The sequence below is a fragment of the Canis lupus genome, chromosome 38 (assembly GCF_003254725.2).
Source record: "Canis lupus dingo isolate Sandy chromosome 38, ASM325472v2, whole genome shotgun sequence".
Lineage (NCBI taxonomy): Eukaryota > Metazoa > Chordata > Mammalia > Carnivora > Canidae > Canis > Canis lupus.
In genome coordinates, this window is record NC_064280.1 from 12,459,232 (window position 1) to 12,474,871 (window position 15,640).

At 37.3% G+C, this 15,640-nt stretch overlaps 1 protein-coding gene across 31 annotated transcripts in view; it reads right to left on the minus strand.

The window, feature by feature from the left end:
* Positions 1 to 15,640, minus strand: part of ESRRG (estrogen related receptor gamma) — a 618,648-nt gene that overhangs the window by 145,238 nt on the left and 457,770 nt on the right. For all 31 annotated transcript variants that reach the window (XM_035711240.2, XM_049106943.1, XM_035711222.2 and 28 more), the window contains one exon: positions 10,214 to 10,330. In XM_035711240.2, the coding sequence (XP_035567133.1) occupies positions 10,214 to 10,330 (117 nt within the window). The remainder of the gene's footprint in view (positions 1 to 10,213; positions 10,331 to 15,640) is intronic.

A 15,640-nucleotide genomic window follows, 5' to 3' on the forward strand; every position in this document is an offset into this window, starting at 1 on the left:
TCAGAGTCCTGGCAGGCTGGGGGCTCCCCTCCCCCTTCCCCACCACACACGGTGCTGGTGCTGTCACTGCACTCTGTGTGGATGAGCAAATGTGGAAACAGGGTTCCTCCCCTCACCCAGGGGTTAAATCCACTGGGAACTTCTTATAATCCAAAAGGAATAAAAAGAAAAAATTAGTAGCATATTAGATAAATGCCAGCTTCTTATTTCAAGTTCACAAATGGAAATGACAAATGGAGACAATCAAATAAATGATTAACTTTTAATAGTATTCCAATTAAAGCAGGAGGAAGGGAGCTAAAAGAACCTTTTCTCACCATTTCAATCTTTCTGTCCTCTCTAGCCCAAATGCAACCAGGATAGATTCTTGGTGATGCATTTGGAAAGTCCACAAGAGAGAATCTACTTCATTTCTAATGTAACTGCTATATTTCAGAAATAAATAAATACAGAATTGTTCCCGAGAACCACATGCGCACAGGGAGTATGTGACAGCCTAGGGTCCACATGGATTATATACAGAATCATGGACAAATCTTTAAAACTTTGGTACTTCAATTTTCCCCCATAAATATAACAGATAAGATTATAATACTCCAGTGGTCCACTATGGCCATATCCTCAAAACAACAGAGGCAAATGGTGCTCAGAGTCAGGAAATCAAAGCCATTCCTCTCTACAAATGCAAAATTTATAAGGAATTTAGTCCTGAAGTTCAAAAAAATTGGAGCCGGAATGTAAACCTATGCCAAAATGTTCCTCTATGCCCTAACGTGGATTTATACAAGATGTCACACACTGTTTGACAAAAACACAGACCCATGAAGTAGGATTCCCACGAATTGAACAGCTTAGGTGCCTCTGATGTTTATTCATACAGTTTAAACTGGCCGAGTTATTCCAAACTTTATGCTGGGATTTCAAGAATCTCAGAATGGGAAGTGACCATAAAATATATTCTAGTCCAAACCCCACTTGATAACTTGAACTTGTTCTCTACATCTCTCACAATGATGGGAAACTTACCTGCCTTCCAACACAGCGCTGAACATTAAATGAATAACTCAAAGCGATGTAATGAATCCCGATTTTTTATTTTATTTTATTTTATTTATTTATTATTTATTTATTTATTTATTTTGAATCCCGATTTTTTAAAATGGTTGACTTAAATAAGAAAAGCACTGGGTGTTATACTATATGTTGACAAACTGAATTTGAATAAAAATATATTTTAAAAAATACACACACACAATAAATAAAATTAAATAAATGGTTGACTTAAATAATCTTTTAAGAGCTCAGCGTCTCCCAAATACCCATAGCCTCTGAAGAATCCCAAGCTAAATATATACTTGAATATTACTCTGGTTCACAAAGACAAAATGTATTAAACAAATACAGAGCACAGGCAGTAAGAACCAGAAGGCCTGCCATAAAATCCAGCCGCTTATTGTGCATTGTGAGAACTCTGGCAAGTAACATTATCTCTCCAAGCTTTCATTCCTCTGCGAAATGGGGAAATACCCACCTCTGGGGGTCACTGTAAGGAATAGCAAAAAAAAAAACAAAAACAAAAAACAAACAAACAAACAAAACCTAACTAAAGCATATAGCACATAGCCTAATGCATATTGAGTTCCCAAGAATTATGTTCTTACCCCCTTACCTCTAAAACCTTTCCTATTCATTTTGAGACAGACTGTTCAAGTTTCCTATCAACAAAGCATGACCAAAACATCACCATCTGGTAATGCAGTATCTGTACATGAAATAACTTTTTGTGGCACTTAAATATATTCCCAAATGGCTTCATGTCAGGACAAAGCTCACAAAGAAGGTGCTCTTTACTATTGCTTATATTATAACTTGGGAGTTTTGTTCAATACTCTGCATTAATGAGGGAGCTTCTTAGGATAATATTACAACAGAGAGTGCAAGAAATACCAGTGAGGTCAATGCAGTTCTATTAACTGTCATCTAACACAGAAATATTTTCCTTGAATACCATTAAAGCTTTCTCCTTTTCTTTGTTCTGCTTTTTGAAGGCAGTAGGAACCCAAATTTCCCTACCAATAATTTCTGTTTTCGACTTGGCAGCATAATGATATTAGACTTGAGGAAAAAAAAAAAATCACCTTGGCAATGTCTTCTTCAGAGGGTTTTTACAAAAGATATTTTGTTAGGATAATTTGTGCTAAGCAGGTTCTTTAAGTAAGCAAAAACAAATCAGCTTGTTACTAAACGACCCGGAGTAGCTTTCTATTTTTTAAAGAGAACCTACCTGGAAAATGCTACACCCTTTAAATGAACATTTTGTTAAAACAGAAGATATGAAACAGAAGGGTAATTAGACAAGTTAAGTTGCTCTTTGCTATCCTGCTGATAGGGTAAACCCAGAAGACTCTCCGAGTTCCCACTGCCATATATATATCAAGACACAAACTGTGGTTGCAGGAAAACAGTTCTGGGATGATTTTTCTTTATATCCTGGGGGCTCAAGACAACTGACTGAAGAGCTATCATGGCAGCTAAATGAATAAATGCATAATTTTTGTTCTGTGTCATATACATGCATATATGTGCACACACACATGCCTTCTCTAAACTAAAAAGTAGAAATTGGAAGTATACCCCATGGATTGTGATGAGATAGATCAGAAAAAAAAAAAATAGGGCCTCTGGATAAAGACTCTTCCAATGCAGAAGAGAACCTCTATGCTGTTACCATTTCTTCCTAAACATTAGGTCAGTTCTAGGAATTCATGAGTCAGAGCAAAAGATGTCCTGGGCCTTCCATTCTAGAGTGACTGGCAATGGTCTATCTAGCTGAGATTTAAGCAGGGCATAGATGACAGGATTCTTTTAAGATACTGGAGATCCACTCAGGAATGAAAATAAAAGATAATTCTAGATCCTCATGCTTCTTGAGTTTAACTGCTTTCCCTGGGGACCTGGTATCCAGAGGCAGACACTACCTCAGTCTGACCAAAACAAAATGGACTTAAATGTCTTGTTCCGTGCAGGGTCTTAAACTCTGACATTCTGACCTCCGAAATTTCTAGAGCAGAGAGCCTTCTCCAGCTCACAGTCAGCCCAATGCTCTAGCTGCTTAGCTATTCTGTAATGACTTCTTCTGGACCGATCCCCACCACCATCTGTATCTTCAGTGGCCTCCTCAAACCCCAAGTGAGAAAAGCTTGGTTTTCCAAGATCAGAATCCTAAGGAAAAGTCCCCTCTTAATGAATGTCACTTATAGCTTCGACACAAACCCCTCGTCAAAGCCACAAGCTCTGCTGCTTCCTGAGAGCACCAGGACTCCTTCCCATGTCTTCCACCCCCAATGAATATGTCAGGCCACTACCTGCCTGCTGTGCTGAGACTGTGGGCAATCAACCCGAGGCTGGAGCAGGAAAATACCTTCGTTTGGCCAGGACTGCAACAAAGCTTGATAGAGATACAGAGCCTGAAAGGTGACGTACCTGACTTCTAATCCCATTCCCACTCTATCTGCAATGGGTCATTGAGTAAGTCACTGAAACTCTCTGAGCCTTGGATTCCTCATCTGATTAATGAGAATCCCCTTCGCAGGGTCCCGCTTTTATCTACTGAGTGAGGCTTTAAGGTGATAATGGAACCTTAATATCCTGTGCCCTTTCCACACTGAATGGTGGCTGATTCCAAATGCTGATTCCCAGCTTCTGCTTTGACTTTATCCTAAAGAGGAAGACTCACAATTCTAACACATCGTTTAAAGTGCCTACCCGGAATCTCCAGGCTTGTATTTCTTAGACTTTAAAAAGTAAAGGGAAATAATAAGCACCTCTGCAACAGAAGCTTACTTTAAAAATGTCAATTCAAATATGAAAAGCACATGTGCTTATCAATAAAACATGTAACTATGTTATTAGTTTTATTAGCTTTAATGACTCATTCTCCCCCCACCCCTTAGGAAGTATTTCAAAGGATCTAAAATTAGATAAACCTGTTCTTCTCCTCTCCTATTTATGTCAATATTTTTATTTTAAAAATATAACAACAAAACTTCAGATAAATCTGACTGGTAGCGATACAGCAATCTGTGATGAGATTCCAGAGCTCACAGAAATAAAACTCTACTGACTGACTGCTCTTCAATATATTGACAAGAGATGGTAGGGACTGTGAGGGAATACAGAGGAAAATTTTTTCAAACATAGGCAAAAATGCAAGAGCTCATTTCCTAAGTATTTAAACATCTATTGATCGCTCCACTGTTCCTTCAACTCTCACTTCTATTAACTGTGGCAAAAATAACATACTTCCTGCTTTTCCAGAAAAAATGAAAAGCATCCAAAGAATTACCCAGTTAAGACAAAATGTACAAAAGAGCACAACTCACTAGCCAAGTCTACAAATCTAGTTCCTATGGTTTGACTCCCCTCACGGATTTCATCGACATCATCATCAAAATTACAGATATCTCTGTGTCTATATTAGTATAATGTTTCCATTATACTAATATACATTATATCATTTTCTAAATAAAATGTCTATTAGAATAGAAGGGATGAGAAAAAAGGCAGTCTAAGTGCTCCCCTGCACATGTGGAAATGAAGACAGAGCTCTTTTGGATTTCCCCAAAATCACCATGCTAGGTAGTGGAAAAATAAAAAAAAAAAAAATTTAAAAATCAAATTAAAAGCTAAAACGTGGCATTTTTCCAGACACATCGGAGAAGCTCAGTTAATATTTATGCAGATGTACTAAAACTTAAGTCCGTCCTCTCAATTTTTTTCCATGATGCTCTGCTATCAAAATTTCCTTAGTACAATTTAGTGTACTTATGAGATTAGTAGAATTCTTACTCTTCTTCTTGCACATTTTAAAATACAGGTGATTTGTCCATTTTTTTTTTCTGACAGACAAAGGAATAAGCCTTTCTTTCTATAGCTCAATCAATAATCAAAGGCATTCTTTATCCATGCTCTTATTGATAAAACGTTCTGCTTGACTTGAAGTCCCTTTTTTCCTTTTTTACACTGTTGTCTTTCTTTGCTTGACCTAAGGGTAGATATTAAAAACTCAGTGGGTTAAGCCTCTGACCCTTCAGCTCAGGTCTCAAATCTCATTGTCATGAATTCAAACCCTGTGTTGGGCTCCATGCTAGACATGCAGCTTACTTAAAAACAAACAAAAAACCCAAAAAACTATATTTCCTTGTGAAATTTTGGGACAAATTTTCACCTATTGATGTTTCTATGAAAAGTCTGAAAAGGACCCCTAAGGTCATTGATGTTGCCAAAAAACAAAATTTACATGAATTCGTTGTAGTCCAGCAGGGCAATGTAATATATCCAGATTCTATCTTATAGTGTCACCCTCTAACCATGTGTCAGACCCTGTGTCTATATTAATTAGCTCTATCGGTTTTACAAAAACCTTACAAGGTAAGTTCTATCTTAGGTCCCATGGTCACAAATAAATAGGCTGATGCGGGTCTTACAGGTTCTGTACACTGCCCAGGTCCAGGAGGTAGTAGAGCTGGGCTAGAATCTAGGTCCACCTGACCCCACAGCTTGACCCTTATTGTCTCTAGCAACAATAGGTAATGTTGATTTGGTTCTTCTTCTACACCACATGGTATTCTAAGCACTTACCATGCAATTTCTTACTGGATACTCACAATATTTCATTTGCAAATTCTACTATTGCTACCATCATTTTATAGATGATGAAAAGGGAAGATCAGAAAGGTTTAAGTAACTTTTTTTAAAAAAGAAAAAAGAAAAAGTGAAAGCATTTTTTTTTTTTGTCCTGTCCTCCATGCTTCCTTGATTCCTCTCTACTTTGGCATGCAGGCTGGCCATCCTAGAGAATATAATGCTGTGTATAAACATGAGTGCCTTGCTCTCATCTACAAGAGTCAAAGAAAAATACTTGAGTTGCCAAGGTGAAACCCATCATACCAATAAACAGCAAAAGGCCCTTCAATCCTTCGATCAGTGAATTCTATACCTAAATAAAATAATTATTGCTTTCATAAAATGTCTCTGTTTGCCACTGACAGAGAGTAAACCCAACCAGTATGTCTGCAATAGCCTTTAAATAACCAAGGAGAGAGATCAAAATAAAAATAAATCTTGACCAGATTTATAGGTGCACCTTGATTAGTTCTTGTTTTTTCCTTCAAATAAGCAATACCTGAAAAAAATGAAAAGGGAATGTTGAGACCAGATATCTTGTAATAGATGGGTTTTCTCTGACATACAGTATGGCATAATGCTGAAAAACTAATGCGGGAGGCTTGCCAGCAAAGTAGAGCCCCAAAAAAGAAAAGGGGATTTCTCAGGCTGTAGAATGGTGCAACCACTGGGATTTGAACAAGCTATCATTTTTTTTAACTTCTTGAAGGTTTTTTTTTTTAATTTTGTGACATTTTGTCATTTTCTCCACATAACCAATTGTTTATTTCAAATGGTAACGATTTCTTGACTCAAAAATTCTTTTTTTTTTTTTTTGACTCAAAAATTCTAATGTTAAAATCAAACGTAGTCCATTCAGACATAATTCTGACTGGCTAACAAGAAGGCCTATCTTGTAAGAATTTAATTATGCACAATGTGATACAACTAGAATTGTTTGCCCACTAAGCCATCACTTCTCTTTGCCATCCTACATCATTAGTAGAAATATCGGTCAATTAAACTAGGGATTATTGTTTTTAAAAGAGTGAAGTCTCATTTTTCTATAAACCACCTTTCTAATGAAAACTTCTTTTATTTCCCTCAGGCAGCACTTTATCTAAGACGTATTTGGCTAGTTGAATAAAAATACCTGTTAAAGGAAAGAAGGTTCCCATCAAAGCTGTTGAAATCTGATTTCATCTGAGATTCTACAACTAATGTTGTTTTTTTGTTTAAATAGATTTTGTCTGTCAATTTCCAGCCCTGCTGTGCCATCAGCCTGTATGGACTGCTGTGGTCAACACGGGGGTTGTAGCAGCAAATTTTATTATGGACTGGTAATTGAATTGAACAGGTTTACATTTGAATAGATTTACTACATCATGATCTCTGACATACTGCATGGGACCGAAATCCCTCTCCATCCATAAAGATACATTTAAGACAGTATCATTCTCTCCAGGCTGAGGAGGCAAGTCCTGAGCCAAGGAGATGGCCAAACATAATCGTGCATTTATATGCAGGGTGTAATGTAATATTTCACTGCATTTTTAAGTACAAAAGAAAAGGAATATTCTGTATTTACTCATAGCCATCCTTTTGGGGGAGGGGCTTAGAGAACTGGTATTTTTCCCATCAAAGTGGGCATAAGGAAGTAAAGGGAAATAAATTATTATTTGAGTATATCAGCAACAGCAGCAATTCCCTTGAAAACAGACCCTCCAAAGGCTTGATAACAGCAACTGAAGAGGTGTGAATAACAGATAAGCGCCGGCCCATTTCTTTCACCAACAATGTTTAATTAAACACAGTTCACACCTCCTTGATCACTCTAACCATCCTTCAAGATTGCTCCTGCTTAAAACCTACAATGGGGGAAATTATTTAGGGGACAAAATTTTTTTTTTTTTCATTTTGTCCATAAACCTGGAAATGCAAGGAGTTGAGTAAATCACAGTAGTAAGATTAAATGAGTCACAAAACTCTACCAACCTGGAAACGGAGATATATCTCCATGCACTTTAGTTTTTTAAAATAAAATCCACATCTAGGACACATCAATTCAAAGTGCTAATTGATATATTACTCTTGTAACACTTTTACAAAAATGGGTTTGCTCTTTGAAAACTATTCAACTCCCAGCTTTTAATTAACCCTTCTGGAATGAGCATAACTTTAGTGTGGTTCTCTACAGCTCAAGTAAGTGGCAATATAACGATCAAAAATGGACCATCAATAACTTATTATTTTTTTGTAAACTAGGTTTGGTTTGCTACTCTGCTATAGTGTTTAAGGCAATTACGAAGATAAAGCTTTCAACCTCAAAAGAAGTAAGCTATCACCATCATCCTAACTAAAAGCAAATTCCTCATCCTGTGGATTGGGTCATAATGTTTGGGCTCTTATCTATATGTTTTCCTTTTTCAAAACTGTCCCACTGGCATTTCTATGTAAGGTTTTTCTCTAGCAAGAACAACCATATCCAACTTTCTCACTGCTGTACCACTAGAGCCTAGAACGGTGCTTGGCTCACTGGAGAAACGTAATAAATATTTAGCAAGTGGATTATAAACCTAAATATAGCAACTATGAAAAATCCTAATGGTGGGCGGCCCAGGTGGCTTGGGGGTTTAGCGCCACCCTCAGCCCAGGGCGTGATCTTGGAGACCTGGGATCAAGTCCCACATCGGGCTCCCTGCATGGAGCCTGCTTCTCCCTCTGCCTATGTCTCTGCCTCTCTCTCTCTTTCTTGGTCTCTCATGAATAAATAAATAAAATCTTTAAAAAAAAAAGAAAAAGAAAAAGAAAAATCCTAATGGTGCCAAAGGCTATATAGTGAAAAGGGAAAGTACCTCCCCTCCTCAGCATATTCATGGTATCCCACTGTCCCCAATCCTTATATATTCCTTCCTTCCACTTCTCCATGTATATCCCATCACAAATGCACATCTCCCTTCTACTATTTTTTACTTGACAATACATCTGGTGTCATCTTTTCGTAAGGCTTTAATTATAAAGTTATGTGCTCTTTGTTTATAGCTTTCCCGTCACCCACACCAGGGCTGAAGAGGAGAGTCAGAGATGAGAAGAATTTGAGAGAATCTTCTCTATGTTCCTTGTCAATGAAGAGTTAGCTCTTTATTGGTCCAGTAAAGAGTGGAGAAATGGGGCATGAATTCCACATACCCAAATATAACTTATCCACTCATCTTCCTATGACATTATTAACAGGAAAAATCATAATTAAGAACAAACCAGGAAAAATGAGGAGATCTAGGAATGCCATACCTAATTGAAGTTCCAGTTTGTTCTTCAGGAATAAACACTTGGATCTATTTGGATTTACATGTTAAAAAGTCAGAGATCAAAAAAAAAAAAAAAAGTCAGAGGTCTTCAGTAACAGCAAATATATAAACTAATAGGACCAACTCCATGAACAAAGCGTATGTTATGACTCAACAGAAGCAGTATATTTAAATGTAATTTACCTAATTTTCTTTCAAACTTTGATTACTGCATATTCATTTTTACTTTATAAAAGTATCATATTTATTTTAAACTCTGGTAAATTTTCTGAAGAGAAAGAGATAGGAAGATCTAAAAGCCATAAAAAATGCACATCTACAAAAACATACACATAGACGGAGATGTATTTAAAAACAAAACAAAAACACATGTAGGCCTTCCAAAGAAAAGAATGATTTCTTTCTAGCTCCCAAGCTAAAATGTTAATTTCATTGGCCATGCTGAGATATAAAAATATTTCAGGACCTTGGATATGGGGGGAAGAAGTAATTGAATTCTAGGATCTGTCTGTGTTTAGTTCTGGCTTCTACTACTTGGTAGGTGGGTAAACTCAGGCCATAACTGAATACATGGTCACTGTTATTATTCTGTGTTTGTTGGTGTTATCCCTTAGCGAAAGCAACAACTTCAGTATCATTATTATAGGTTCTTTATAATAGAACATAAGTCCAAAATAAAAGATTGGAAAAAAAATAAAGAGTGCTTTAAACCTAAAATTAATTTTTTTAAAAAGTGGTGACAATATGAAATGATGTTAATTAGCTTGACTGCGGCAATTATTTTACAACACATATGAATATCAAAACATCAAGTCACATACCTTAAACATACACAATTTTTATTTGTCAATTATATCTCAGTAACAATGGAAGGGAAAATCTGTCTGCAAACTTAGAAGTGAGAAGAAACACAAAAGACAAGGACTAGCCTCTTGGTATATTCTTTGTCCTTCGCCTTCTGCAACTGGTACAGATGAAAGGAATCTAGAACTACCAAGCATACCTGGTGGGGTTTAGCTGCACATCGGATGATTCCTACCTTGTCCCTTCCTGTTGATGTCAAGCAGGTAGCCAGGACATATCAGAAAACTCAGGTGTAAAGATGTATTTTGCCATCGGATTCAGAGAGCTTACAGCGACCCCCTCTTCTCCTGGTGTCTTTAGCATTTCTGTAAATCCCTGTATACACCCTTCCCTCCACTCCTAACCAAAAGCACAGGGCCCCTAGAAACACGCCTTACCTTCTTTCAGCATGCCCACTTTTAAACACTTCATGAAGCGGCAAGCCTGGCAGGATTTACGTCTGCGCTTTGTGATTTCACATTCATTCGTGGCAGGGCAGCTATATTCTATATTACCTAAAACATAGAGTTTGAAGAAAAGCAGTTAGATTTTCAAAACCCAGGAAATGTGAGCAACCCAGAGGCAATACCCACTCTGTTATTCCTGCCTCCCCACTCAAAAAAAAAAAAAAGTCACATGAGGTTCATTAGGATGTCATAAATGTCATGAAGCTGGATGCTCTGTGGCAACCACTGGAGATGCACTGAATAGGGGCGCCTCGGTGGCTCAGTCAGTTAAGTGTCCGATTCTTGATTTTGGTTCAAATCATGACCTCACAGTCTTGAGATCAAGCCCACCACTTAAGATTCTCTCTTTCCTCACCCCCTGCCCTCCTTTCTCTCTCTTTCTCTCTTAAAAAAAAAAAAAAAAAAAAAAAAAAAAAAAAAAAAAAAAAAAAAAAAAAAAAAAAAAAAAAAAGAGGCACTGAATAATTGGAAGATACATGGTAAAGTATCTCAAAAGATTAAGATTAAGTGTAAAGTTAGCCTCTAAAACATTACACTTAGGGACGTCTGGGTGGCTCAGCGGTTGAGTGTCTGCCTTTGGCTCGGGGTGTGATCCCAGAGTCCCAGGACTGAGTCCCACATCGTGCTCCCTGCATGAAGCCTGCTTCTCCCTCTGCCTATGTCTCTGTGTCTCTCTCTGTGTTTCTCATGAATAAATAAATAAAATCTTTATAAAATAGTAAAATAAAATAAAACATTACGCTTAGTCTATCCACGCAAAATAACAATCTTCCAGAATTTTAGAATCTAAAAGAAATTTCAAAGCAAATTATTTCCATAAAAGCATGAACATCACAACCACAGTCTTGTATCATCAATCCTGGATTTCTTTTGGTTACTAATGTTCCAATGTATCGGGCTTATTGTCTTTCTGACACTAAACAGCATAAACCCCACCGTGAAAAATGATCAGCAGGCTAATCCGGGGCCTTACAGTAAGCTCCTAGAGGGCAGGGACTGAAATGACATGGCTCTTGTAGCAACACCTACCCGGGATTTACAACACAGATCTCTGCTGAGTAAATACTTATTGAGGAGGAGGAGGAGGAGGAGGAGGAGGAGGATGGTGATGATGACCATCATCACCTTATTTGTTTGTTACCTTATTTGCATAATGAATTCCAAACAATCAAGCTCCATGGAAGTGTCATAAATAAAAATAAACTGTTATGAAACTATATTTTTAATGTCCGTTGATATTACTTATGGTGGTACTTACACATTTGAAGTTGATAAATATGTAGCCAGAAGAAGATCCAAACTTTAATTTTTTTTTTTTTTTTCAATTAACGCCAATGACAGTGTGTAGGATGTGCTCTGGGGCTGCCTACAGCTTTGTAAAGAAGCTGCCTTTAAAATAGAGCCTCTCTCCCCTATCAGCTCTGTCACATAGCGCTTGAAGGTCTTTCCTTACTTCCTAACCCTTTCCCCTTGTGATTAAGTGCATTAGTATCTTAATGAAAATGCATTCTGTTTATTGCCCTCTTGGGAAGGGGGAGGTCATCACACCAAATGCATAAATTGTCATCAGAGATGGTCCGAGCATAATTGCAATTTTGCTGCTCCATGTTTGCAATACTCAGGGTCCGTCCAAGTCCCCTGAAACATGCGCAGATTCTAGTAATTAGCATAGAGTCTGCCTGGGACCACAGCATTGATGAAATATTTCAGAGTTAATCACACTTTGTAAACACTGATTTATATTGACTACCTTTCTCCAGACTGATGTCTCCTCATTAAATATCACATTAGTGGATTGCAGGATTGTACAAAGACTCAACTACTCAGCAACTGCTAATTCAACAGGAAGTAATACCCAACCACTTATAACTACTGAAAATTGGTTAAGTATGCATGACTAAAAAAAAAAAAGTGTGTGTGTGTGTGTGTATATATATATATATATATATATGTATATATATATATAAACAAACTGTGCATTATAATTTGAGAAAAGCCTATCAAAATTATTTGACTCAATTAGCATTCTAACTCAGGGCATTTATAATAATAGAAGCAACTGCTTTTTAAAGTAAGAGGTTAAATAATAAGAGTAATATTAACTGCATCAACAGAAGCACACACCATCACTTTCTTCAGATATATTACTAACACCCAGAAAATTACAGATAAGTCAAAGGAACCAGACTGCCTGGGTCATGGCTGAGAATAAAAGGATTTAGAGTCTGAACTTTAGATGAACCATTTTTCACTGCTGAGTTTCTTAAACCATCACTGAAAAATGTATTTTGCATCCAGGGAGTATTACAGCATTTCTTGCCTCCTTTTGCCTAAAAAGTCAGTATGAAGTCCTAACTTTGCTTACTTTCCAGTATTAAAGCCTGACCCGCATTTTAACCCAATGCTGATAACTTCTCCCCACCATCTCTCTCCCACCTACACACACACACACACACACACACACACACACACATCACTCTCATTTCAAACTAGTTTCTCTTCCTCAGAAAATTCTATCCTCCTCCTCCATGAGAACACACTTCTGACAGGAACCTCAATCAGGCATGTGTGAGCTCACACCTGGACTATGGCAGTTATCGCCTAACTGGGCATTGTGCCTCCATTCTGTCCCCCTGGAATCCATGCTGCATTCCTAGGGCTGCATCGGGTATGTCAGTAGCTTAATTTAAAAAAAAAAATCACTACATTTCTATATTCTCTTGAATTAAATACAAAATATTAGATTAGCAAACAAAATCGCCACCCAATATAACTCCCATCTACTTATCCAACAATATTACAAACATTACCTTATATGAACTTTCTGATGCAGCCAATTCAATTTATTCATTTTTTGCTGTGTCCTTCAGACTTCCCTCTGAGAATGATCTAACTTTGTCCCTCTTCTTAAAATTACTTCCAAGGCTCACTGTTCAACTCAAATTCCATTCAAATCTTTCATGAAAACCTCTCAGACCATCATAGCAGAAAATGACTTCTTGGTTCTCATATCTTTTCACGTACTCTCATCACATACAGACATGCCATATTTTGTCACACCTTTTTTGCATGCATATTACCCATTAGATGGTAAGATCCTGGAGGCAAGGACCATTTCTTATACAGTAGAAAAATCTTCCTCCAAAAAGTAGTAAATAAGTAAAATAGTATGCTTAGGAAAACTTATATTTTCTTGATATCACAAGGTCATTTTTAGGAACACTATGGTGCTATCATGCAGTAATGTCCACAAGGTCAAGTGAGCTAGATGTCCATCAGGAAGCAATATTAAGAACATTAGGAAAACTATTCCACACACACACACACACACACACACACACACACACACACACACAGTGTTAGGAAACCTAGTTTTTCAAAACCTTAAAAAGTAGCTTTGACAAAAATGAAAATGCATGGCAAACAGGAAGAGATCATGGGGGGGGGGGGCGGACACCAAAGCCTTCGAGGGAGCAAAGTGTGAAAAGAAAGAAACAAAACAACAACAACATAAGAGACTTTAAAGAAAATAAAAGTGCATCTTGATATGAATAGGATAAGAATAAAAGGAAAATAAAACATCCAAATACAGACAGATGGCACTAAAGGGGTTAATTTTTATCTCATCATAGTACTTAGGATTACTTACAAAGTAAGTGCTCTCAGAATTGGAGCCACATTGGAGAAAATATTTAGGAGTGGTTCAACGGTAATAGCTAAATCTATGAATGACTCATCTAAGAATGATTGTATAGGATTTTTAAATTTCTTCAAAAAAAAAGAAGGAAAATTGTAAAATTACCACATGAGAGCTTCAGATCACATATAAAGAAGTACTCTAGTTTCCTTTCTAACCATTATATTCCAGAATTCTTCTATGACAAAGGGAAACACAAAGGCAGAGAAATTTTTAATAGTGCCTTAGAATGAGCTCTTGAGGGAGAAGCTCTGTCTTATTCATTGCTGGATCCTCAGTGCTGATCAATGAGCCTGTAATTTTGGATCATGTGCTGGGTTGGGATAGAAAGAGGTAGTTCCTGCTCTTGAAAAGTCCACAGTCTTACAGAGGAGATAAAACACGTAGCAAATAACAATACAATTTAGTGTGGGGGGCAGTGGTTCTGGATTCAGTACTAGCATGCGTTCCCACAAATGCAGAGGTTATGCCTAAGAAAGTCAATGAATTCTCAATCTAGGAGCAAGTGATTGAATTATGCTGTGAAAAATGAATAAATAAGATTGGGGTAGAGGAATCTTTCTAAAGCTATAGGCGATGAAACATTTTTTTGTAAAAATTTCACTGTGAATGGATGGAAAATACAGCAGCCCTGAATGTTTTCACAAATGATGTATTTTTGGCTTAAGTGTATAGAAATTGTTTACGATGAATCAGGTATCCTTCAGCCAAATTTCAATAAATTAGTCTTGACATATAGGAGTGATAACCTTGATTTCACTAAGTAACACTGGTTTATATCTTGAAAAACAAATCAACATTATTCTAAAGAACTTATTTGCTGGAGGAAAACCTCTCTACTTTCAAAGCCCTCCCATTGAGTTACTTAGTTCATTGTTGTTGGCTATGATCGCCCACCCAACAAAGTCTTTGATCCATGTTAGAGTCTACACAAATTCTGCCCTTGAAATATCTTCCCTGGTGCTTTTTCTATGCAACAACAACAACAAAAACACATTTTATCCTAAAAATGTGCTGCCCCAAGCACCTGGGTAATAATGTTACATCTATTTTGGTAATGGCTCAAAGACATTGCTCCCAGTAGACCACATGATCTCTACAGGGCACTTGTTTTCCTTCGATTCACGCAAAGTGGAAACTAGACAAAAATATTTCCAATAGCAACTGTGGGCACCTGAAATGTGAACACCAGACAATCAGGAGGATGCAGAAGTTATTGTTCACAAGCTATGATTCTCATTTCAGACACAGAGTTTCCTTGGATTATAGCTTGCTATTTCCCAAGACACATTTGTGAGATGGCACCAGGGACTGAATTGGGCAGCTCCTGAGGACACGACTGGAATTTGCCCAGTTTTGTCAAGAGCTCAGGAAGTGAGCTCTGTTGCAGAGGGAACCAAATCAACATGGAAGCTCTGGGTTTTTAAACCAGGCTGACAAGAATGATAGAGCAATTTATAATATCTCCTGGCAGCTTTTCAGAAAGTCCTGGGCCCTGATTACTTATTTCAGAGTCTTTTGTACAATTAGTTTGTAGGCAATATAATTTTCTCACTTACCGCTTAATAGAATCTTGCAGCTAGCTGGCGGATAGAATAACAGGGTGTATGTAAAGCTCCAGCCTGGAGTGCCAGTGGATAATTTGTATATTCCTTTCAGTC